Source organism: Erpetoichthys calabaricus, chromosome 3 (assembly GCF_900747795.2).
Source record: "Erpetoichthys calabaricus chromosome 3, fErpCal1.3, whole genome shotgun sequence".
Classification (NCBI taxonomy): Eukaryota; Metazoa; Chordata; class Cladistia; order Polypteriformes; family Polypteridae; genus Erpetoichthys; species Erpetoichthys calabaricus.
This window is the reverse complement of record NC_041396.2, coordinates 218,583,871-218,611,677: the sequence shown is the minus strand read 5'-3', so window position 1 is coordinate 218,611,677 and position 27,807 is coordinate 218,583,871. Positions and strand designations below refer to the sequence as shown.

Sequence of the window (27,807 nt, the reverse complement as noted above, 5' to 3'; positions counted from 1 at the left end):
TATATATATATATATATATATATATATAATATATATGTGTGTGTGTATCTATGTATGTATGTGTGTATATATATATGTATGTGTGTGTATCTATCTATGTATGTGTATATGTATATATGTATATGTATCTATGTATGTGTATATGTACATATGTGTGTATGTATGTGTGTATATATATATGTTGATATATATATATGTGGATGTGTATATGTATATATATATGTACATATGTCTATATGTAGATATGTATATATGTATATATATGTTTATGTGTGTGTGTATAGCAACACTCATAACAATGACAACACAATTACATTGACAATCATGTTACATTATTTTTAAAATGTTTCCTTTTCTTTTTGATAACCTCTTTAACACACTACTTCTCCACTGTGAAGCGCGGGTATTTTGCTAGTTTTCCAATAAATCTTTACACTGTGCCATGCAGTTTATTCTTTGCTTCCTATATGCGTCATCTACACCTTCACACTATGCTATATCTCATACATACATCACGCTATTTGTAATTACCCACCACCAGGGGTTGGCGAGCAAAGCGAGCAGGGGGCAGAGCCCCCTAGTATAAATATAAATTATGAATATTTTAAACTGCTTATTTAAAAAAATACCCAATTCTCCTTAGTATTAATCTCTTTGGTCAATACTTGGAGAAGGTGTAACAAACCACTGTTAGAATTATATGAAGAAATTCTACCAGCTTTGCACAAGTGAAATACCAATGTCTTTTAAACACGTAAAAGGTAGTGTCAGATTGACTGAGCTGGAATTTGATAGGATGGGTATCCAGGTAGTGTTTTAATAGGAGGAAAAAAAGAAATTTGATGCTGTGCTGTCATTTATGAGCGCACCTTATTCCCAGTCCTGGTATTTCAACACTGACCCCTCTAAACAAAAAAACTGCAGGGCAACTAATGTAGGTAACATCACAAATACTCAAAAACATACAGAACATAATCATCTTAAGACTATAAAGATACATCTTTTTCATGTTTTCTTTAATGGGTGATGTTTGACAAGTGCTGTCTGTGTTTCTATAGGAGAAGACAGTCCACTCACTTCTTGTCATTCAGGTGGGCCAAGCGAGTTCAACGGATGCTGCACTCCTGTTTACCATTCTGAGCTAGTTGTAACATTTTACTGCTTTGTGTAGCATTTTGGATGAACACCTTGCTCAGGTGCAGTGTTGTCTTTATGGTGAACAAATGGAGAGAAGGTGTAATAAGGGATTCTTATAGTTTGTGGTACTATTGCATTTTCTCTCCACATAGGCCAATGTATCCATCAGGGGCTGCTAGCTCCCTTGTTGGAATAAGTTCTTTTGTAATTGCGGCATGTTACATAACCAGAAACTATATAGATATGATATTAAAAGGCGATACCCCTCCCTTAGTGATACGGCGGTAAGAAATCACATAGGAGAAATAACAGCTTTCTTTAAAGATGGATTATGCGGCATAGCAGATGAAGGAAGCCATGACAAGACCTTTGGGAGTGGGGGCCCAATGTATAGAGTCTGCCATTTTTGTCTTTTTTTGGAAGGATTTTCCGGATCGGATGACATTATCTCCCATCCATCCATCGACTTCAAAGGTGGGCAATGTTCCAAGGCTTTATACCTTTCCTTCATGTGCAGGCCCCCACTTAGGTGAATAATACAATTCCAAACAAGGCAAATAGGGTACAATTTCATGCTGACCCTGACAGATGAAAAATAGTGCACGTTGCCCATTTCGTAGTTGCTCCTGTCTTGTCTTCTAATGCTTGCCTAGCAGTTCTAAATGATGAGCCCCTGTGCTAAATCTGGCTTTGCATTAGCTGTGCTCATGAGTAGGAAGAAAAGTAGATTTATAACATATTTGTAGAGAGCACAGTGACATATTAAACATATATACTTATTACAGCCACCCTCTTTTGTTTTTTTATTTTTTTTCAAACCATGAGAACATGTCTCCATATACAGAAAACTCACAGTGCGCTATATTGAACAGTTCTATGTAGTCAACAAATAACTTCACTGACTCATGAACTCCTGAGGCCTACAAGTTATCAAAATCTGTTCTGCTCCATTACTGTGCTATTACTCTCTCCTATTTGGGCCTTGTCTATTGCAAAAGTGCTGCCTGAATTAAATTTCTAAACAGAGAGTTAAGTCATAGCACGGCCATGCAATACTAGTATAAAAACTATTATTATTTTATATTTAAAATGATACATCAGGCTCCACATGGAGATAGAGCCTTGTAGGAATTCACCATGCTGGAATGATCTGCCTAACAATACAGAGATGTCTCCTGTCATGGCATTTAAATCAAGGCTGAAGACTCATAACTTTAATATAGAATACTCTTTCTACAGCTGTTGTAAAGCTTTTTATATTGTGTTATTACTTGTTTTCTGATTATCATCAAAATCAACAACCAATTCTAACAGAAGAATAGCCGCCTGGTATCTACCAAACCCAGCATATGCCAAGAAAGCCAAAGATATCAACACAACAGAGAGATAAACAAAGGGAGAACTAGAGCTAGCAAAAGAACAAGCCATAAGAAGATTCTGCTGTCCACTGGATCTGCTTATATATATTTAAAACCCGATCTCACGGAAGGATCGGAACTCTCACTTCTCAACTACCAAAGCAAAGAACACCCTTTCACTATGTTTTAATTAGAGAAAACAATCATGTACTGCAGGACAATGAATAATTACGGACCAAGAGAAAAGGCATACAGAGCCAGCTTTGACCAGGGTCTACTAGGCTGGAGGTTTCTTAACCTTCTTTCTTGACCTTTTTCTATAAGGAGGGAAAGGATTTTTTGGTGTTTTACTTGTGTCCTTGGGGAACAATATATCTTCACCCACACCTCACTCTCTACTTCTCAAGTACCCTGTCTACAGTGTTTCATGAACATGGAATACACATACAGTCGGGGCATACTGTCCTCAAGAGGTGTTCATCCTTCTGGACTACCATAATGACAGTATATATTGTGACAACAAAGGCCTTCTTTCCTCTCTTGTCTTCCTTTGGCCTGTGAATCCATTTATGACCTGTAATTCCTGTGGACTACTCATTACAAAGCATAGGATGATTTGAGCCTATAAAACTATGATATACAGTACAATATGAAATTACAATGGGCAATAACAAAAAATTCTATAACATTTTGATGAGAGTGGTTCATTGGGGCTGAGCGTATTACATGAGATAAATTGATTCAGAGTGAGCAGGCTCTAGACGGGTGCAGGCGCAAGTGAAAACATGCACGGGTCGCTCTGAGGTTGATGGAGGTGATTGGATGATTGCATAATCATGTGCAGTTGAGCAGGTCAATCAAGTACTTCGTTAACACCGCAAAGTTGGTGATTGCAGCACCTGTGCCTGGCCAAAGTTTAAAAAAAGAGTCTGGGAAAATGAAGTGGAGATGGAAGGATGGAGGTTAAAGAAAGAGACAGCGAGAGGCAGGATCGGGAGAGCAATGGAGGGAGGTGGTTGGGAATGAGCCTCAGAGAAAGGAGCCAGCACTCAATGAGGCTAAAGAAGGTGCGCTTCTGTTGAGCAATACTAGGGAGTAGCAGTGACCCATTATGTGATGTCTCTAGCAGACGTTGAAGGACTGGTGGTTGGAGACATGTGTACAGCTCAGTGAATTTCCCCGTGGATGCTGAAGGACTGGTGATACTTGACAGTGGGCTTCACCTCTTGCTGCAAGGCCTTGAAGGGATAAACAGAACAGACGCCAGAATTTAGAAAGTTTGCACTGGGATTGGCTCCAGCAGACCCCCATGACACTATGTTAGGATATAGCGAGTTGGATAATGAATAGATGGATGGCACTGGGGGGGTCATGTTGTTAATTGGAAGGATTTTAACCTTGTTTTCAAGAATATTTATTTATTAAGTATTAATTATATTAATTATTTTATTCCATATGTCACTACATTTTTATGGATTATTTGTTTATGGATGGACACTGCACTAGTTAAAACACTTATTCGGATTTGTTGGAATAAAACACTTGTCACTTTTACGCCAACCCTTGCTGATATTTTGTGTCCTCATTTGCCTGTCTCATCCCAATTACATTGTCGACAGTTTTCAGTTCAATAGTGGCAGCAAACATGGAGCCATTCTGGACCGTTCAAATACACTGAAGCATGCCTAATGAATTTTGGGGAGGATCTCTAAACGAACACACAGAACAGGACACCACATGTGTAAGAGACATAATCCGGGCAGGTCTGTGATACATACAGATATCTAGTACAGTATGTGAGGCTAGATGTTTGATTTTTTTTGTCCTTAATTTATTAGTCTTTGAATTTTTAGGACATTCTACAAATAGAAAATGTTATAAATAAACTTTCTAGAGAAACCGGATGACCTAGTCAGAATCAGACATGCAGTAAGGAAAAGGTAGCACAGGACTAGGGAACAAAAGGTGCTAGTGTAATGAGGGAAATACACATCGGTAATGGCAAAGTAAGGTGACATGCTAATTCAAGAATAAGGTCATTGCCAGGGGGTGTTATGCTGTGTGTGTGTGTGTGTTAGTTGGCCTGGATAAGCAACAGGAAGGGACACCAGTATTAAAAAGAATAGTATGCAGCATGGTTGGGTACATGTCATGTACCCAGTAGATAACAGATGACACGGTACTGGTAAGGATTCACTGAGCCACTACTTAAGAGAAAGCTTTAGGTCAGGGAATGGACACCATAGGTGACAACATCTCCTGATTCCCAGAAGCTGACATTATGTTTTTGTTTAACAAACAGGTAATTATTGAATATTTTGACCCCCTGTTGACATAATTCTTGGTTGAACGGTCAATACAAGAGGTCCTCTATCATTTCCAGCTGGTACTGTATACAAGGACTGCCAAGTGTGCCACCTCCATAGTTCTTTTGGGCAAATGTTAAAATAGTATGCAGATCTTCACAACACATCACACTAGAAATTGAATCAGGAGGACGATTTAGGATTGTGGTTACATACTGTACATGAGGCAGCATCTTGAAGATGATGTCAGCCAGAAAATAACAAGACTTCTTATCATGTACAATTATTCTGCTGTCTTTCTAGATAATTAGTTTTTAAATCAATTATCAAAGAACTCGGCTTTGTTGCATAATACAATCCAAACAGAAATTGTTTTATGACTGAAAAGCTTTGAATGTCCCATTAAATGCAATTATTATCTTTGTAGGATATGAACTTTGACAAAGGCTCTAATTGAGCTGCTCATCACAAGTGGCTCCTAATGGGGTATTGAGGCTGATCTTTTGAAGGGGGAAAAATGGAATGGCATCAGAGCAGGTTTACAAGTCTGTGATGAAAAGCCAAAAAGAAAGAATAAACACCGTGCAGATGCAACCACATTTCAAATAGGCACAAATACCTAAAGATTAAAAACAAAACAAAATGGTCCAATCAAGATTGTGTGGGTTATTATAATGGTTTCATTCTAAAAATATTAGAAAGAAAAGTCATGACAGTAAAAATCATTCCTGTCTTTTTAGCACATGCAGCTGTCAGATTAGCTTTACATCACTTTTCAATGCTTTCCTAAATTGATACACAAATAGAAAGCTTGTTTTTCGTTCAAAAATAAAATCATTCATTTGCCCTAAATCCTTAAGATTACTGTTATCAGCAGGCAGCAATGTGCAAACACAAATGAATTCTGAACATTTAAATTTACACAAAATATAATTTGCATAAAGTCAGTAATGTAGTAGTACATTGGAAAGTTACCCAAGGAAGGTTGGCGATAAAATAGGCACCGGGGCAAGAAAGGGACTCGATAGAGAGAAGAGAGTCTACATTTCTTAAAAAGAATCCCACTCAACTACTGTTGGTCTGAGACTAAATGAATTGACACACAGCAATGGAATGGCTATCCAGCAGAACTATCTGAGGCATGGAACATTCCATACCTTTGAAATGAACTGAACAGTCAAGCCAAGAAAATTTCGGCCTGTCTCTTTGAAAGAAGATCAATATATAGGTGTGCAGAGGGTCCATGGGACATTTGCTGATTTTAGTTTCTTTGCTTGCTTGTCATCTTGTCATATCCATAACTGAATTATTGTTTTGTATATTTCTGGCAGCAGCCATTTTACCCATGGGTCAGAGTCACTTTTAGGTGGTACACTGTAACAACATATGTATTGTGATGAGTCGACAAGAGGAGACAGGCAGGAAATGGTGGCACAAGACAGAGGCAGAGACAAGTTGTTCGAGTAGGCAAGATCCATGTCATCATTCCAGTGCAGGGGGAAAGATAAAACGGGGCCCAGTATTTGTACTGGATGCCTTGTAAGAGACAAGAAAACAGTGGAACTCAAGAGGAAAAGGAAGAATGATGACAATGTAGAAAACTGGAGATGTTCCCAGCAGGTTCCAAGTAGCCCACACCCTTATTACAGAAGAAGAATGAAGCCATGGAGGGCTGGAGAAAGCTCAAAAGGCAACATAAGACAGATCACAGTTCCAGGCTGTTAGGATACGGGCCTGGTGGCCACTTTAGAGAGATCCAGCACAGTGAGACAGAGACAGCTACCCTGCTGTGACACCCAGGGTTGTTGTTGTTCTTTATTTCGCCCTATACAATTTCTTTTATTAGGAATTTGTTAGTTTTTGCATACCCCTTGGGGTCAGAGTGCAGGGTCAGCCATTGTACAGCGCCCCTGGAGCAATTACAGGTTAAGGGTCTTGCTCAAGGGCCCAGCAGAGTAGGATCTCTTTTGACAATTATGGGAATTCGAACTGGCAACCTTCTGGATACCAGCGCAGATCCTTAGCCTCAGAGCCACCACTCGTGCTTGGCGCCTTGGCATCTCCAGTTTCAATGGTCATGAAACAAAGATGGTCTAGCACAATGAGAACACAAACAAGCAATTTGGTGCAAAATAAGTGCTCAGTGCATTTTTATTCCAGTCAAATCAGTGTCCAATAAATAATACAGCTCAGTCCATCTTCTATAAATAAATAAATAATTAAAAAAACAGTGCTCTTTTGTTGGAGATAAAAATCAACCCATAAATAAATAAATCCAAATTGAAAAAATCAAGAATAAAACCAGAGTCAAAATCCGTGACTTTGCCTTCTGTCCTGTGAGCCTCAGAGCAGCTGTCTCTCTTTATCTTGACTCCTTCACTCACCCATCGGGTCTTCTAACACCGGCATGTGCAATAATCCCTTAACTGGCTTTCATCCCAGCCACCTCAGCTAGTCACCATGGGGATGCCCAAAACCCAAAACCATTGTGCCACCAACCATTCCTTGGCATATGCAGGATGATCCACAAAGCCAATAGTCACTCCACCTCCTCAAATACTCAACAGCAGCAACCCACTTCTACAGTGTCATTCCTCTCCCTTATCATGGAGCCTACATTGTACCAGCTTGTACTCCAAATCTCCACTCTTCATTCTCTCCAATCTTTCTTTATTGATTTTTTTCCAATCTATGTTTTTTTCTTTTCTTTTTCCCATGACTATCTTGCTCAAGGTCCTTTTACCTTTGCGGATGAAGGTGCTTTGCTTAATGACCAGCGGAGTGTCAATGAAAAAACCGTTTACATGTGAGTTAGCAATCATCCAATTTCCCCAAAGCACATCCCTTGGCCATCCAGCTTTCTACCCGCATGCATTCACACCCACCATGTCTGAGAAGCACTGTTTTTATTAAAATCATCACAGATCCCTAACTCACTTTACCACATCTGGGTACAGCCTCTGGGACCCAGTGACAACAGAGATATCTTAAAGGATCGCTAGGCTGGTGTCCCCTACTGACCCTACAAGAGTAATTCTGCTACTGACTCAGGAATCAGTTGCAGCATTTGGTTGGGGTTACCTTGAGTCCAAAGACTCACAGAGTCTAACATAAGGAGGTAAGCTGGGGTCAGAGCTCAAATAGTCAGAGGCACAGAGGAAGAAGAAAGAGCACAGAGACAGAGGACACAAGCAAGTTTTTGAACCTGAATCTGCTCTTGTCTTTGGTTTTGATTTTTATATTATGGATGTTGTCACACAGATGCGCATGGAAGGCAGCTAGAGGGCTTAAATAATAGTAATACCACGCCAGTCCAGGGGGTGGTGAGCTGCACTAACTCTCTCTCTCTCTCTGCCCCCTGCAGACTATCCTTGGGAAATCTCACTAGATGCTGGCGCCATTGATGAAGTCACTTACGGTCCTGAAGACGTCACTTCCAGTTCCGATGCTCTGGATGATGTCATTTCCTGTCACAAATTTTAAAACTGCCATTTTACTCAACCTAAGTCAGTTCTGTTTTGGACACTGTACCATGCACAACTCATGGAAAAAACACCCATTTTGCAGCCAGGGATATTATACGAGTGGCTGCCCCAAACCTTTGATGTTTCCTGTATCTTATTGTGACAATGTGGATTTTGCTACATTTTGGATAATTTCATATTGGGATTTTTATTTTTGAAATTCATTCTTTTTTGCCTTTTTAAAATAAATTATTGCTATTATTATTAAGAAACTTTGTTTTGTTGTTTCAGGCTGGGGGTTAAGGCAATTACCTTTCTTCCTTTATGTTTTGGGCTTGCGGCCTGCTGGGGGCATAACAGCTGACCAAACCCAACATAGACAGACACCAGGCACAAGTTTCAGCACAACACACACATTTATTTACAGTGGGAACACTTTCCAAACCGTTCCCACAAGCAGCACAGTACATTAAATGCAGCCAGCACACAGCAGTAAAGCACACTTTTTCTTCTTCTTCTTTTCTTCTCTTCTCACTCTCTCATTCTCTCCCCTTCCACTTTCACTCCTCCTGGTAAGCTTCATCTTCTACTTCCTCTCAAGTCTGGCTCCCTTTTAAGCTGTACCTGCGAGTGCTCCAGGTGACATATTAGCTAGGTCTGGAAGTATTCCTAGGTGAGGTTGAAGCCTGACATAGTAGGGCTCAGCTGCCTCCACAGCACTCCGATTGCAGCACCCTTGGAACCCAACAGGGCTGTAGCACACTACAACTCCTAGGGTGCCCTGCAAGAATCCGTGGTGCCGCAGCAACCCAATGGGGCTGCCCTCTAGCGCCCCCAGGGGAGATAATGCCCTGAACATGCTCTCTCCCCGGTAGAATATTAGTGTCCCAGCCGGACAGGACCTCAGGCTGTCTGCGACAGCCTGGTTCTCGTGTGTGTATGCAGGCCTTAGACCTGATTCTTGAGTTTCATGGCCAGGTTTTCGTAGCTTACTTCATGTTTCTAGGCCTCACAGGAGTTATGAGACCTTGATTATAATGTGAGGCCTTTTTGAGTTTTGTATAGCTGGCAAATCATAACAAAAACAAACATATTGTCAATACTTTATGCAGGGTTCATAATCCAGGAAATCTTTAAACAAAATGCCTACTATGCCAAAAAAATTATCAAAAATAATAGTTTAAAAAAACAGTGGAAAAGGTTCTAATGATACTGTAACTGAAAAAACTTAAAAAAAAATTATCACATCTCATTTGGTTGTTATTTTTGTCTAAATACTTGGATGCCAAGGTGTGCATGCCACCATCTTAAATAGTATACACATTTGTGTATTGACATCACATGTGTCACGTCGACATCCAGATATATGACTAGTAATGCAGTGTGGTCATTAATAACAACATGGCCGAGACCAAACAAAATACCAACCAACATTTACTAGAATAACATTATGACTGATTGACCCAGGATGTATTTAAAAAAGTTAAAAATCCAACAAAAAGGATAAAAACACTGCAAAGAATATACACCAACTAACACTGTTTGCATATAATGTCTGTTAATCATAAGGGAGCCATAAATGAGAGGAAGTCCAAGGATTTACCAAATCAGAACTTTTATCTTCTGTAGGTTGCCACATCCTGGAGCAAATAAGAGACTTTTCAATTTCTCTCAGAAAAAAATTCCAGAAAAACAGACGAGAGGGAGGGACTTAATGATCATATAACCAGAAAAATCTGGAATCCTGAGAATAGCAGAGAGGGAGACTCTAAAACAATGTCCAGTGCCTTCTATTTCATCGACTCCATGGTCTATAATAGCTGTCAGTGTGAATGTAACAATGAATGCAAAAATATTCAGACCCTTTCACTTTCCACACACTTTATTGTGTTGTAGATTTCATTTTAAATGGACAAATTTTCATTTTTACCCATCAATCTACATTCAATAATCCATAATGAAGAAGTTAAAACATGCTTCCAGAAAGGCGTACAAATGTATGAAAAATCAAAAACTATAATTCCTCATTTATGTAAAAGTGCTGCGGCACTCCAAATCATGTTTGGATACTTCGGGTATTTAAATTATCATTGAGATGTGTCTAGAACTGAATTAGAGACCACCTGCGGCAAAATGAATTGACAGTACTTAACTCAGAAAGGCACATCTGAACAAAGAGATTTTAGTTTTTTGATTTTTGATAAATGTGCAGCCCTTTCTGATTATTATGTGTGTTTGGTGTAGATTGTTGAGCAAAAATGGCAAATTTATCCTTTGAAAATGAAATTTACAGCGCAAAAATGTGTGCAGAAAGTGAAAGGGTCTTGATACTTTATAAATCCCCTGTAGTTCCAGAAAGTGTATCAAACTTTCAGAAGCAAAATTAAATCTGAAGTATGAATTTCATGAAAAATGTGCATTGCGTTACAGTACTCTTGATATGAATTTCAGTCTGCTCACTATGTAGTATATTTTCTACAAAGGCTTTTCTCCAAAATCCTATAGATGTGCAGTAAGGTTAGGTTATGCGGCCCTGTTGTGGATATGCTTCCCATCCAGTTCTGGTTCTTGTCGTAAACCTGAGGACACAACCATAAAGCAAGTTCATTGCAAATGCACTCCTTCCTCAGCCACTTTAAAACTTTGCAACAGAAGGTGAGAGTTCTTGTTGTCTGAAGTGCATGGCAGAAAGACGGAGACACAATTACTCAATGTAGTGACCAGATTGTTCCACATTTGTCACTTGGCAACAGATTTTCTCTGCCATGAATGCTGAAATGTTTCAAAGTCACACAGCCACCAAGAAAATAAAGACAGAGCTTGATCCAATTATCAAAAAGTAGCTTTTACTGTGCAAGAATAGATTTCCTACAACCTGAAATGATAGAGGAGGTTCAGAGGTTTTTCAATAACAGAATTGATGGCATCATCATCATCAATAATGCTGTTGAGTATAATTCCAGGGTCACTCTGAACTGAAAGCAGATCACTTTGGTCATTTTCTGTGCTGGTAAATGAAGGTAGGCTCATGTGATTAGGCAGCAGATGTTCTAGGCTAACAGATAATGCAGAATGGTAGCTTTAGTATTAACGTCAGTAAACTTAGGTGTCAGGTGTCTATGTCGGGGTACAGGATCCATCCTAGGTTATCCAGCATTATTACTAAAACAATAAGATACTTTATGGCATCCTCCACAATTAAGACATTTGCAATTTCAGTATCTTGCCTCAGTAGCATTATTACCAAGTTATTACTGCTAAAAATGAGGACATGCACAACAAAGATTCATTGGTTTTCTTATTTTTATTTGACACCTAATGCACAGACATCATATTTGTGCTCTTAATGGACATATGTAGCTTCACAGCAATGCTGAATCACACTTTCAGGAGTTTGGTCACAGCCTGCATAGAATTTGCCTGGCCTATCTGTGTCCATATGCTTTTACATAGGTGAGAAGCTATTGTAAAACTGGAATTTTGAGTTAATGTGCCTACTTCACATAAAGTTAAAACCATATAACAAGGAGAGCACCACTATGTATTTTCTACATTAGGAATAAAGGCACCACAGAGCCTCAGATCATATTAAAATGGCTTATTAATTTTTTGTGACAGAATACAAAATGCCAAAATCAGAGGTGGGTAGTAACGAGTTACACTTACTCTGTAACATTTACTTGAGAAACTTTAAAAAAAAATTGTACTTCTAAGAGTAGTTTTACTACACCATACTTTTTACTTTTACTTGAGTACATTTGTGAAGAAGAAACGCTACTCTTACTTCGCTACATTGGGCAACACTCAACACGTTACTTTTTTCCATTTACATATTAGATACGCTTATATTTTTGCCAGAGAGAAGTCGCCAGTGGATCTACTGCATGACTGTTTCACCAATCAGATGTAGCAACAATAATCACATGACTCCGTTTCACCAATCAGATGTAGCCATGCAGTCACATGACCACACACAAATTTCCTGGGTCTGCAGCCTGTGAGAGTCTTTTAGTCATGTGGGGCTCCTGTTCACTGCTAAACGGTCACAGCTTCACTGCAAGAACCTTGAGAGTCAACTCCTGCTGAAGCTTAACCATTACTTCATTGAGTGAAGGACAAGCACGTTTTAACCAAACATGCACAGGCACAGACAGTCATGGTAAAGTGAGACAAGCTGCCTTGTTCTAATGCTATTTTCTATCAGCTGTGCTATTTGGAGGGCATGTGACGATGCTGGCCCCCTACAGACTCTTTTCTTTTCTTCTTTTCTTTGATTCCCCCTTCTTTTTTTTGTGCTGACCCGTATATATACACTTCCGTCTCTGTGGGCCTTAATCACACCCTGCAGAAAGCCAATGAAGCAATTAAGAACAATCGCGAGGTTTGACTCACTCCAACTACCTTGTTAACTCCCCGCGGTTGTGCAATTGCGCCTACGGAGAGTGACACGGCTTTATGGATTTGAAACTGGCCTTTTTTTTTTTTTTTTTGAAACTGTGGACCCGCTACACCACAAAGTGAATATGCAGTATTATACTGTCAGTGTACAGTATATCTGGTCACTGTAAGTAGTTTGCACTGTTCAAACATACATGTTACCTACTGTAGGTATTGGCTTCAAAAGCTTTGTTGTGAAAAACTGAGATTTGGAACTTTGTGTTTATTTTGTAAAGATGTTATTTATTTTTACTCATTTTTTATTTTATTATTTGGAAATGGTAGAATTTGCAAATTACTTTATTTGTCTGTCTTATTAAAACATTTCTAAAAAATAAATCATTTATTATGTTCAAACAATTACTCAGTACTTGAGTAGTCTTTTCATCAAATACCTTTTTACTCTTACTTGTGTAATTTTTTGGATGACTAATTTTTACTTCTACTTGAGTAATATTATTTTGAAGTAACACTACTCTTACTTGAGTACAATTTTTGGCTACTCTACCCACCTCTGGCCAAAATATCTATAACACTCTGGGCTTCCCTGTGCCAGATGTTGCCAGGTAGCAGCTTCCCCATATGCCTACCTTTCTATCCCAAGTATTCTTTCTCACCTTCTGCCTCTTCCTCTCTCTTTCACTCTAAGACACTAGCTTCTCTTCCTCCCTGCCAATGAGGTACCTCTCACTTACCCTCTGATACAAGACTCACTGCGTTACGATTATGGGTTGCTTCAATTTTTTTCACATTTTATCTGGTTCATTGTTACATATTCTAGTACATCTTGGTGGTTTAAAATCATGTAGAATCTAATTCTATTGTTTATCATTACTTTTAGTCATGATTAGTCAAAAAAGTCACTTTCATGTTTGTGGAAACAGCTGTAGGTGATGTGTGCTTTGTGACAGATGACCTTGTCCTGCTAGAATAATCCAATAATGAGAAAGAAGATACACTGTGGCCATTAAGGTACACATATAACAATGCCTAGGTAAGCTGTGGCATTCAAATATGACCGTTAACTGACATTAAGTGGCCAAAATTTTGGTCAGGAAAACATTCCTATTTCACCAACACCACCTGCCTGCGTCATTGTGACACAAGGTGGGTTTGAATGATGAATACAAGCTGTTTATGGAACTACTGACCCTGTCATGTGCATTTTGCAGCAGAAATAAGACATTTATCAGATCAGGTAACATTTTTTCAGCCTTCACTGTAGCTTTTTGTTCTCTCCTTAGCTGACAGGAGCAGAACCTGGTTTCATTTTCTGCTGCTGTAGTCCATGCAGCTGGAGGTTCAACACTCTGTATATTCAGAGCTGTTAAGAGCTGTTACTTTCAATTAATTTCAATTCAGTTTATTTTTGTATAGTGCTGATTTCCAAGTGCAAGCTCAAGGCAATGTAAAAAGTTCACAAGTAAAATGACTTGTGACAGATGGCCAGGACACCGCCATAATGGAGAGACCAGGGGAGCAGACATGCACAGGGCACAACCTTCCCTAGAGCGCTAGACAGCAGCCCCTCGGGTTGCAGCAGTGCCTCGGGTTCCCACACGGCTACATGGCAGATGGTGTTTGGCACAGCCCTGTTCAGTTCTATGTGTGCCGCCAGGGGGTGCTGCAGGAGTGACAAAGCCCTACTACATCAACTTTCCACCACAACTGGAAGTACTTCTGGATGATGCTCACTTCAGGGAGCTGGAGTTGGGAGGGAGAAGACAAAGCTTGCTGGAGGAGGAGTGGAGGCAGAAGGAGACAGAGAGAAGAGAAGTGCTGTGTGCTGCTTTATTTGTGCTAGGTGCTCGTTGTACTGTGCATTGGTGGGAAACGGTCAGAAAGCGTTTGCCACAGCTGAATAAAATCCAGTGTGTGTTGCTAAACTTGTGCCTTGCATCTGTCTATGTTGGATTTGGGGAGCTGGTGCCCTCCTGCAGGCCACATGTTTACAAGTTACTAATTACATAATGCATATCCAGAAAGGTATAGATTAATTTAAACACACGGCAAACACAAAGCAATACTGTATTGCATAATATTGTGCTTGACAGTTTAAAATTACAGATAAAGAATTTCGGAAATCAAAGAAAAATAATAGTAAATAATTAAAAAAATTTAAATAGCACATTGCTCACTACTCAAAGCGCTTTTCGTGAACTCCAGGACGTGAACCATGTTCTACCATTGCGCCACCTGCCAACTGCAAGTAAAATAACAAGCTCTCCATTCTACAAAAAAGTTGTTATGTAGTCCCGCAAAGGAAATCAATGCTGAATTTGATTGAGTTTTAAAGAAAATTCCAAACTTCTTGCATGTTTTCATCAAATGCAGTCTTCCTAATTCATTCTTTGTTTGAAGTGTCAATGGCTGTTCGTTGTCCCAGTAACAGGCATGAATGAACATATTTTGCAGGATCGAAGTGTGTGAGTGGAGGGCCAACCAATCGTATGAAGAGAAGTGCAGAGACAATGCTTGTCAGTAACGAGGCTCTCATTGAAGTAACAATTAGATTCATTTGTGAAAACCCACATTCACACTCACTTGATGGAACTGGAATACAACTAAGACTCGTACTTGATTATAAAATCATATAATATATAGTCGATGCCATGACAAGCAGTGAGGTGCTGGTACAACGTACCGGTGCGTAATGTCACAAAAAAATCCTGCTTATCACAGGACTCCCTTAATGTCTTCATTTCTTAGGCAGTCACACCGGGAGACTCCCAGCATAATGTTAATTAATAAAGACTTGCCTGACCCAGCCATAGAAAGCAATGACTGCTTATAAGTTCTGGTCCACAGCACATGAACAAAATCATTGAATCTTCAAATTATTGTATATTTAGGTTCAGCTACTCCCATGGCTGGGAGCCTTTAATGTATTTCTTTCAGTTTGGGTTCTCAACCCTGCTATATTCTTGCCTTACATACACTCACTATCCGTGTAACACCATATTTGCATTTCCATAGTTACTAAGAATAACTTACAAGGCAAATCTCAGATGAATGACTTTGTAATAGAAAGGTAAATAATTTCATGCACAAAGCTTTAATTGGCACTGTAAGCTAACATACTGTAGCTGCTGGGGAGTGTTTCATTATTTTAAACTTTCCCCATATTTAGAATTCCTTGATTTTACACTTTACAGGGAACTGCCTAGTAAATATTCTATAAACTACTCATGAAATAATAGTTGTGCATTCTTCCTCTGCCCATAACCACTTTTTGAGAAACCCTCCTGGTGGTATTGTCTGTAATTGGCTACCCAGACTCAATGGGATATCAGTCAACTGGAGGGCGTTTACACAGCTACGCTAGTCCAATCTAGGCTGCCCTTTCACACTAACATCATACTGTTAGACCTTGAGAGCAGATTGGGTTACCCAGAGAAACAAACACAGATACTGTAAAGCCTACAAATCCATGGAGAAATGCCAGAAGTGAGACCACCGCTTAGCAGTGCTGTATCATACTTTTAGCAATTATCTAACACTGGAATTCTGGTTTAGGCCAGTTTGCATACATGCATAGATGCCATTAAATCTTGCTGTGTTGATTGGTAAACTAATACAGAGCAATCTATAAAGAAGCTCAAGCTTGAAGGTGTACTTGAACTCAGATCTCATATATGATTTGGCCATCATGGCAGTGCAATTTTATGCAGAATTTCCGATAGTTTAAGTCTCATGACAGAGTTTCACCATGCTATGCTGTTCAGAAAGGTGCTCTTTACTGTTGATAACTTAAAACTTTTCATTCATACTTTAATGTGATTAATATGACAAGTGCTGTTATGATAATCTGATTCTGTTGTGGTGTCACCTGTTGAATTTAAAAATGACTGTCACAACATTTATGATGTTTTGCATCTGCCTCAAGTGTCATTAACAGCAGGAAACAGCAAGTATGGCAGAAAGGCAGTTCTGACAATTTCCTTCACTCTTTCTCAGCATTTGTGCTCTATCTACTGTTGAGTGAGGACTTATATTCCTTATTCATGATAATTAAGAGAAATCTTTTCAGATTTTCTTAACACAAAGAAACATACCTTCCTATGTTAGTACATCTACAAATGTATTAATTTAGCTTTTTTCCTGGTTTATAAGCAAGATAATATGCCTCTGAATAAATAAAAAAAAACCTTCTTTCACAGATTTATTTTTCAAACCATTTGAAGTTCAGGGTCATGAGAAGTACAGCGTCAAGAACATAGCAGGGAACAAATCTGAACGGGGTGCTAATTCACTGCAAAGCATACTTACGTATTCAGCCCCGCAGGGATATTAAGAGCCGTGACCAAAGGTAAAATAATCAGATGTTAATGTTTTCTGGGACTGTAATTGTTTTAATAAAAACAGGTCTATCTTACAGGTACATAGAGAAAAGCCAAGCAAAATGACACCTTTTAGTGGCTAACTAAAAAGATTACAATATGCAAGCTTTCGAGGCAACTCAGCCCCTTCTTCAGGCAAGATGTAAACATGATTACTTCTTGCCTGAAGAAGGGGCCTGAGTTGCCTCGAAAGCTTGCATATTGTAATCTTTTTAGTTAGCCACTAAAAGGTGTCATTTTGCTTGGCTTTTCTCTACATTCATAATGGCTAACGCAGTACAACACCCTAGTATTACAGGTACATAAAAATGGTTGCTTAATCTAATATAACTTACTAAGTAACATGACAGAAAGCAATCTAGAGATAGTAATAATAATAATAGTAATAACTTTTTTTATATAGCACCTTATCTTACATTTACATGCAACTCACAGATTAATCAACAAAAACAAAGATGTATCACATTTACTTAGATTATTATCATTAATTAATACTCTGATTATGTAAGTATACTAAATAAAAAATCAGCCAGGTTTTTTTAAGCAAAATTTAACCACTAAAGTGCAAAACAAATCTTCACTCTTATCAGGAAAAGGTTTTCTAATTAAAATATTTATACAGAAAGGCTGACAAAAGAACAACCAGATCTAATTAATATCTCTCTATTATATAAAAAAAATCCTGTGACAAGTCAAGACTTTTTGGAAGATCTTTTCAAGTCCTGAGAGACGAGACTTTTGACATGAGATTGTTTCAAGTCACGCCCTCCTCTTAACCATATTCAAATATATATGGCAATATGGCAATCCTAACCCTGAGAAACGATGATGTCAAATGAATTAATGCGAAAATTGCTGATCAGTTACATGGCAAATTGGTTAAATGCGTATCAATAGACTATGCTGAAACAGTTGGTGGTGATGGTGCGGAAGATGAAAACATCAACTTACAATATCTCGAAGAATATCTACAACCGTTAACACCATCGTCTTCCACTGCACAAATTACTGTAGAAAGAACGATGTATCCAAGAAAGGTAATGTAGTACATCTTCCCAGGATAACATTAGACAACAAAGGAGATCTTGATATGCCATTCGTGTTAAAACGTTAACCGTTTCCTGTTAGAATAGATTTTGCAAAGTCAATTAGCAGGCGGCACGGTGGCGCAGTGGTAGCGCTGCTGCCTCGCAGTTAGGAGACCTGGGTTCGCTTCCCGGGTCCTCCCTGCGTGGAGTTTGCATGTTCTCCCCGTGTCTGTGTGGGTTTCCTCCAGGCGCTCCGGTTTCCTCCCACAGTCCAAAGACATGCAGGTTAGGTGGATTGGCGATTCTTAATTGTCCCTGGTGTGTGCTTAGTATGTGGGTGTGTTTGTGTGTGTCCTGCAGTGGGCTGGCACTCTGCCCAGGATTGGTTCCTGCCTTGTGCCTCGTGTTGAATGGGATTGGCTCCAGCAGACCTGTGTTTGGATTCAGCGGGTTGGAAAATGGATGGATGGAAGTCAATTAGCAAATCACAGAGACAAACATTTAAAAAAGTCGGTTTATTCATTAGGGAGAAAGAAAATAAATTCTCTCATGGGCAGTTATACATTGGGTTGTCACGATGTAGGCCCAAACACGGAATCAAAATTCAATACGATATTGACGAACAGTTAATTAAAAAAATTGTTTTTACTGAAGTTTTACAGTAAAAGAATAAGTTTAAAAAATATTTGCGTGTTAATTTCAAAGCCAAACAGAACGTAATTGTGTAATGCAACAGAAAACTCAAATGCAACATGAAACTTAATTTACTTTCAAATTATTACGTTTTACTATTTTTTAAATATGGTTAATTACTTGCTGTAATGTAAAATTATATTATGCATATGTAACAATTCCCATGAAAATAATTCAGACTTTTTTCTTGCAGTTGTTATTCTTATTTTGATTGCCCATTTTTTCTTTTGGTTTTAAGGTTTACACTCTTGACATAGTCTGATAATGAATAAATAATGAATTATTTATTATTTGTTTGCTGTTGCTTTCGTATAAATTTTGTACTGTCATGACTAATTGTCTTGTCAAGGAACAAAAAACGATCGAGCAGCAGCCTAGAGGTACATTTAAACAAAGAAATGTTTGTATGAATCCTTTTCAATTTAAATTTGATACAAATGTTTTTATGTCAATTTCAAGTTTTATAAATCCCAGTTTGTTTGTCATTTTTCATGTAACATCAAATCCATAGAATTTAAGATCAAATAGATGCTCAACTTAAAGTTTAGATTTTTTCCATACACCTAGCATGAACGAAAAAAACTTTCTTCTATCCCCCATAAACTCCTGCCAAAAATGCATGAAATCTAATTCTCTATGTGCCACACAACCAACCCGAGATAAACTGCTTTGTGAATTTCCTTTTTGGGTACGCTGCTTAGTATGTGTTAGGCCACAAGGACATATTAATGACGGGTCAGAATATGAAACATGCTAAGTCAAAACCAGTAAGTCAAGCCTATCTTTTTGTCAAAACCAGTAAGTAAGAAAAACAGTCTCTAAGTTTTTTGCCAGGAAACATTAATAATTAACATTCTGAATACTTTTAAGGTGGCACTTTGGCGCAGTAGTAGTACTGCTGCCTGGCAGTAAGGAGACCTGGGTTCGCTTCCCGGGTCTTCCCTGCGTGGAGTTTGCATGTTCTCCCCGTGTCTGCGTGGGTTTCCTCCGGGCGCTCCGGTTTCCTCCCACAGTCCAAAGACATGCAGGTTAGGTGCATTGGCGATTCTGAATTGTCCCTAGTGTGTGCTTGGTGTATGGGTGTGTGTGCGCACCCTGTGGTGGGCTGGCGCCCTGCCTGTGGTTTGTTCCTGCCTTGTGCCCTGTGTTGGCTGTGATTGGCTCCAGAAGACCCCGTGACCCTATATTAGGATATAGTGGGTTGGACAATGACTGAATGACTGAATACATTTAAACACATCCACAAGCTTGGACAAGAAGTGCAACCTATGCAGCCTGCTTAAATGCAATTATGGCAGTACCGTCACTTGACACAATTTCTAGAAGACATTGCCTAGCAATGTCTCCATAATTAAAAAAATGGAACTGTAGCAACTTCAAAACAAACAATTTTGCAAAAGAAATACAATCACAACTAATCCATAAACATCGGTAGATACCTCTAAGAAGCTTTGGCTGCTTCATAGGTAGAATATTTGAACTCTTCCATCAGGGAAGATCATTGGTTTAATCTGGATTATGACATAATACTTGGCTTTTAGTCTTCACTGCAACACCCATACTCTGAGGATAAATATTTAATGTAGTTTTGTGGATTGCTTCAAATTATAAAGCAAGTTTTAAAATCTCAGACTTCACATGCCTCACAGACATCAATAGTTTGTTTACATTGGGTTTGGTCACCTGCATCTTTTATATTGTCTGTAATTGATCTATAATTACAGAAATGCCTTTCAAAATGTGGATTATTTTTGTTTCTATAGTTTGTTTGAACAGACATGAGCCAAGCTTCGACACACTGATTAAGCATGACTTAATCTTTAGGCTTTGTGCTCCTTTATGTACCTGCTGTGATATAATCACATTGATTGAACCTGCGGGCACTAACTGAGCTTCCATTAATGATGTGAAGGGATGGCTTAGGTTAGTATAAGGAAGGCCATATCATTAGGCACCAGAAGAACCAGGATGGACAGAGAATAACCTCTTAATGATGTTTGCCATACATACCATGATTTTGGAAAATGCAAATATTATCATAAGTTCTAGTTACTGTAATTACAAATGAAAAGGATTTAATGCATCTTTATATTTATTAGAATTTAAGTAATATCTTAAATTAGACATGTATTTATTTGCAAATTGATGCCAGTTTATTTATTTATTGAGCTTCTGCACAAAGCAAAATTTCCACCTTGGGACAAAGTTTTTCCTATCTATCTATCTATCTATCTATCTATCTATCTATCTATCTATCTATCTATCTATCTATCTATCTATCTATCTATCTATCTATCTATCTATCTATCTATCTATCTATCTATCTATCTATCTATCTATCTATCTATCTTAGAGTATTTTAAAATCCACATAAAACTTACATGTATACTATATATTTGAATGTCCAAGCCAAAGTAAGCAATTTAGCCAGAACATAGGGAAACACCCTTCTCTTCTAGAAGGATGTCCATAGACCTTTTATGACCACAGAGTCAGGACTTTGGTATTTCATCTGAAAGATGGCACCATTTCTTTAGGACAGTGTCCCTGTCACTGCTCTGAGGTATTGGGATCCCCATACAAACCACACAGTAAGCACCTTATGATGGCCTCACCAACACCTCTACCAGCAGCAACCCAAGGCTTTCCTAGATGGTCCCCCATCCAGGTACTGACCAGGTTAAAGCATGCTTAGCTTCAGGTGGATTACCTGGACTGAAGTACAGATGATATGGCTGCTGACCATAAGAGGGCACAACTTCTGAATTCTAAGCATCAGATCCATTCATTTAAAAAGCAATGAAGATTATTGTTAGGTTCAAAAAAAAAAAAAAAACAAGTCAGTCTGAGAACACTACATTGTTCCACTTTGATTTTGGTTTTGCTGACAATTTATTTAGGTTTACCGATTCTTATTTGTCTGCGGTGGGTTGGCACCCTGCCCGGGATTGGTTCCTGCCTTGTGCCTTGTGTTGCCTGGGATTGGCTCTAGCAGACCCCCGTGACCCTGTGTTCGGATTCAGCGGGTTGGAAAATGGATGGATGGATGGCTGGATTCTTATTTGTACCTAGATAACAAATCTGCAATCCCCCTGCTCATTCCCACCACCTCCTTGTCATGTTCTATCATTCCAAAATTGCGTAGCGGTCATAACTGATTGAGCACAGTCATATTTAGATGATGTACTGAAGAGTGTATTATGTGCCTTCATAATTCCTAAGTCTTACTGCGGAGACTGCTGAAATACTTGAGGTTCATTTCCACAATTAAAAAAAAAAAGATTTAAGAAGGATGAACTGAGTCAAGAATTTTTCTTATTAGGTATAACAGATTCACTCTTTTGCCTTCAGGGATATAATTTTCAAATTTAACTTTAGTCAAATGAAAAGTGAAGAATACACTGCAATATTCAATAACAATATTTAATATTTTAATACATAAAATTACTGGAATTCTGTTATTAGGATAATATTGCTTTGTGGGGTCCTGCCAATTCCCCACACTACTGGATACTGGACTTATATTTGACTGGAGCTTCAAACGTGACATTTTAGGACACGGTGAACCAGAAACAACAGGTAATTTTCTGTCATAAATATTGATAAATATATGACAATAACTATATTAGACTAAATGAAAGATTTACGTTATAATATTAGCAGTTGAAAGGACAATGTGGTGTTTTGAAAGTCTGCCAAAGCCTTGTGTGAGAATATCAAACATATGGTTGGTATCTTGATGCAGGAAAGTGGGTCATGGGCTTCTGAGGCATTTCAGTGAAACAGATGGGATGTAGTCAGACCCATCTGAACTTTCAGAACACAAATGTGCGGGAGACGCACAGTTTGGATTTACGCCCTAAGGTCAGGAATAAATACAAGCTTATAACAACTTTAAATTTCATTTGAAAATGTAAATTATGTTTAAAGTTAAAAAGACATGGATGGAAGAGTCACCGTACTCTAGACAATAGCAAACTATTTTCATCTTCACTTGTGACTGTTCATCAGGTACTACTCAACATATGTACTGTGAGTGCCACAGGGGATAGACAGGCGACCCAGAGGGTAATTCCTTACCCGGATGGGACATCACAATAAAGGAGAAGGAAAGGACAGGATTTACAATGGGATGGGAATAGGAATCCTTACCCAGCAGGGAGACCAGTACATTGGAAGAACTTGGAGAAACAATAGAATGAGGGTACTGTATTCCCTGACACACTATGGGGCAGCATCCCTGAGCTTTGGGTCCCCCTCAGATTCCTACAGGGCATGATGGGAGTTGGAGTCCCAGATTACGGCCCTGTTGGGTTCCGTGGCAGCCACCAGGGCTTGCTGAAGGATGATAAGGTCCCTACTTTATGGGACTTCAGTCTGACCTGGAAATGCTTCAGAAGGACCATGTCTAGCCCCAAAGTACTCCGGGGTCAAAAATGGAAGGAGCCACTACCCACGGAGTCTTGCCCAGGGAATCAGCGTTAGATTTTAGAGGTCTAAAGCTCTTGGAATAAATGGAAGGAGAGAAGAATTCTGTACAAGTTTATCTTTGACACTGTGACTGTATTTAAGTGTCAGCTGAAGTCTGTGAGTAATAAAATGGACATTATTTGAACCTGTGGTTATGATGAGTTGGATTGTGCTTGGCATTTGGTTACAGTACATACTTTACTATAAGAATGTGTAAACTAGCAATCAGCAAAAATGTAAAACTGACGAAATTGAATACATGCTTGAATTATCAGGCAATGTATAAAAAAAACTTTATCTATTAACAGTTTACAGAAATTAACATTATGAGTACGGTGTAAGAAGTGATATACATTTTATGATGCCTACAACAAGTGAGCAAAGAATTTAGACTGACACCTTATCTATGGGGTGGCGCAGTGGTAGCGCTGCTGTCTCTCAGTAAGGAGACCTGGGTTCGCTTCCCGGGTCCTCCCTGCGTGGAGTTTGCATGTTCTCCTCGTGTCTGCGTGGGTTTCCTCCGGGTGCTCCGGTTTCCTCCCACAGTCCAAAGACATGCAGGTTAGGTGCATTGGCGATCCTAAATTGTCCCTGGTGTGTGCTTGGTGTGTGTGTGTGTGCACACCCTGTGGTGAGTTTGCACTCTGCCGGGGGTTTGTTCCTGCCTTGCGCCCTGTGCTGGCTGGGATTGGCTCCAGCAGACCCCAGTGACCCTGTGTTAGGATAGAGCAGGTTGGACAATGACTGACTGACTGACTGACCTTATCCATGAGACAGCTCTCTCCATGAACTTAAATTTACTGCATTTTTGGATCATTGCCAGAATCTAACTGAAACAAAGAGGTCAAAACCCTAATGTGTTAGACACTAATTTTCCTAAAAAGCAGAAATAATTCACCACTAATTTTCCTAAAAAGCAGAAAAATCAAGAAAGAAAAGCAAGCTTCTGACCCATATCGATTCGACTTGATAAAAAATCAAAGTCTGAGATGTCAAAATGGAGATTAAAGACTAAGCAACTGGCTGGTGCTGTTCTGCCCCCACTTATACTTTAGGAAATTGGCTCCAGAAGCCATATGCCACTCAACTAACAACTAAACAAATTGCAGAATCAGGTTCTGACAATCGTGTGCCATTTAGTACCTTTTAAAGGTGGTGAAAAACTAAAGGTTCAACTAAAAGACCATTATTATCAGAATAATCTTACCCTGTATTTTTCTAGAGTGAACCAGTACTTTACTTTAACAAATTTCTTTGGTAGGTGAATGATACAGAACACATGATAATACCTTTTGTCTTTTATGAACCAAAACGTAACACTCATAATACACCTGAAAGAATTAACACAAGCCATGATAATTCCAGTAAACACTGCACATACCGCCTGAAGCCGTTTCTTTTCTCGTTCGGCTGTGCTTTGTGTAGTCTCCAGGGTTGCTCTGTGCTTTTTTGACAGCTCTTCTAGAGCTCTTGCCTGTGCTTCTTTAAAGTGAGCTGCTTCTTCTTCATATTTGGCACGGATGCTCATTATCTCCTTCTCGTATATTTGCTTTTCCTCTTTCAAAGCCTGCATGAAGAAAGAAAGAATTTAAGTATAATGAATTATAAAAGTGTGAAGAAAAAGGAGAACACATTCAATGGGAAATCATTTAGTGTGTAGTTAGCAGTGAAAAGCAAAATTTAATTGTTCGGAGTCACCAAGATCAATCTGCTTTGATGAAAAAGATACGTTTTGAGTCTCAATATTCAAATCTATCATTAAGATAAACACCTTTTGCCTTTAACTGTCTTTCTTATCCTCCATTTGCTGTTGTCCTCATCTTCTTTCAGGTTCTGTCCTGATCCTTCTAAAGTGTATATGAAATCATCTTGTATAATGGCAAGATCAGCTTTTAAAGCACTTTGGAAAAGTGCTCACTGTGAGAGATGTTTTAAAAACTAATGGTTGATTAACTGTTTAACGTCATTGTAAACTTCACACACACTAAACATTCCATTTAGTAACTGGATTGCTGTGCTGCCTTAAGGTGTTGACTGATGCAGAGTGAGAAACTGAGAAAGAAAAAAGCAATTTTAGGCCAACTTCAATTTCATCGACAGACAACGGATGCTGCAAGATAAAATAAATCAATCAAGTTTTGATGGAACAGATTGTCCTCTGCTGAAATTGCCATAAACTGCTTTATAAAACAGGAAAAGAGAATAGAAATGGGACATTTTCGATGAGAGTATCTGCACTGTGAAGGGTTTAGATGAATAAAAAGAGAAAATATGGTCATTTTTCTTTGGTGCTTTCCAAGACAAAGCAGCACTGGCAGCTTAGCACCTGTGTAGTATGTACAGTGTTTGATGCTGCATAGGAGAGAGTTAGGCTTTCATTGTAGATGTCCTCTCAGAGATTAAACAGACAGTTTCTGGTTGATTAATACCTCTACACTGAAAGAATATCAATGTGCATGAGTCTTTTCTATCTATCTATCTATCTATCTATCTATCTATCTATCTATCTATCTATCTATCTATCTATCTATCTATCTATCTATCTATCTATCTATCTATCTATCTATCTATCTATCTATCTATCTATCTGTAAAATCCACATAAAACTTATACTATATGTTTGAATGACCAGGCCAAAGTTCCAACTATTGTCACACGTGTGTTAGGGAGACAACTTGAAAGCTTATCTAATGGTAATTCCACCCCGAGCCGAGGGTTGGCACTGTTGCCTAATGCTTCTCCCCCTTTCTTTCCCACAGATCAGACGACCAGCAGCCTCAGTGATACCACTTCTAGGTCATGGTTTCCTAGCTGTGCCCCTTCAGGTCTTGCTTCCTGTTAAGGGACTCCACAGCCAACTTTGATTCAGTCTGTAATTTGACTCCTGTCTGAAAAGACCTCTAACAATTTTGTTGTTTCTTTTTCATCAATTATATAGGGTTTGCCTCTGAGGTGCCCCAACACTTTATCTTAAATTACAGGGATAAGGAAAAGTGTTGAAGGCACATGCACAGAGACACACACACACACACACACACAAATACTGAATACTAGCAGACGCCCGCCGTAGCATACAGCGGTGTAAGAATAGGAACGGAAAACGGTGAGAAAGGAATTCAGAAATCAAGAAGAAATAAATACTTCTTGAAAGACGCAGTTGTGAATAGGTGTTTTGGTGGAGACAACAGATAATGAGTCGAAAGATCTACTTGTAGTATACAGTGATCCCTCGCTATATCGCGCTTCGCCTTTCGCAGCTTCACTCTATCGCGGATTTTATATGTAAGCATATTTAAATATATATCGCTGATTTTTTGCTGGTTCGCGGATTTCTGAGGACAATGGGTCTTTTAATTTCTGGTACATGTTTCCTCAGTTGGTTTGCCCAGTTGATTTCATACAAGGGACGCTATTGGCAGATGGCTGAGAAGCTACTCAACTTACTTTTCTTTCTCTCTCTCTTGCGCTGACTATCTGTGATCCTGACGTAGGGGGTGTGAGCAGGGGGGCTGTTCGCACACCTAGACGATACGGACGCTCGTCTAAAAATGCTGAAAGATTATCTTCACGTTGCTACCTTCTGTGTGCAGCTTTTAAGTATGCTGCACGGTGCTTCGCATACTTAAAAGCTCAAAGGGCACGTATTGATTTTTGACTTTGTTTCTCTCTCTCTCTCCCTGCTCCTGATGGAGGGGGTGTGAGCTGCCGCCTTCACCAGCTTTGTACCGCAAGCCAAACAGCCCTATTGATTTGTTTGCTTTCCTCTCTGTTTCCTTTGAAGAGGAAGATATATTTGCATTCTTTTAATTGTGAGACAGAACTGTCATCTCTGTCTTGTCATGGAGCACAGTTTAAACTTTTGAAAAAGAGACAACTGTTTGTTTGCAGTGCTTGAATAACGTTCCTGTCTCTCTACAACCTCCTGTGTTTCTGCGCAAATCTGTGACCCAAGCATGACAATATAAAAATAACCATATAAAAACATATGGTTTCTACTTCGCGGATTTTCTTATTTTGGGTGGCTCTGGAACGCAACCCCCGCGATGGAGGAGGGATTACTGTAATATCAGGTCTGTGCTCTGGTCTTTGGGTATCCAACAGTGCATGTAGAATTTCTGGCCAAGCAGGATTACATGTGAAAGTGATAAATAAATCAGGCTTTCCGAATTTACGTACTATGACCATGGCATCTTGATAGTTTTGTTGCATGTATCTTGGACTTCCTGGAAATGTGGACGGTAATATGATCATTTTGCCTACAAGTACGTTGTTATTTTCAGCCTTTGCTTGCAGTGCGTCTAATAGTCCTTTGTATTGTTCCACGCGCAGGTCTTGTTGATGTAATCTGAGATAGTTGAGACGCACACCCTCTGTTTTAACATACGCATCTACGACGTACTGTTGGAATAGTTTGCCGCCGGAGTGCAAAATACTAAATGTATTCCTCATTGATAATCTGTACGCGTAAATTTGGCATTGAGTAAGCCTGATTCGGTTGGCGGTTCTTTTATTGGGAACATGTTGAAAATCTTTGTGCCAGCCAATGTCTCTGTAAGGGAATAAAAGTGGGCAAA

General features: G+C 39.1%; 1 protein-coding gene across 3 annotated transcripts in view; it reads right to left on the bottom strand.

The window, feature by feature from the left end:
• The window catches only part of fam184ab (family with sequence similarity 184 member Ab), a 642,430-nt gene that overhangs the window by 217,269 nt on the left and 397,354 nt on the right, over positions 1–27,807 (bottom strand). For all 3 annotated transcript variants that reach the window (XM_028797795.2, XM_028797797.2, XM_028797796.2), the window contains exon 5: positions 24,615–24,800. In XM_028797795.2, coding sequence (XP_028653628.2) covers positions 24,615–24,800 — 186 coding nt within the window. The remainder of the gene's footprint in view (positions 1–24,614; positions 24,801–27,807) is intronic.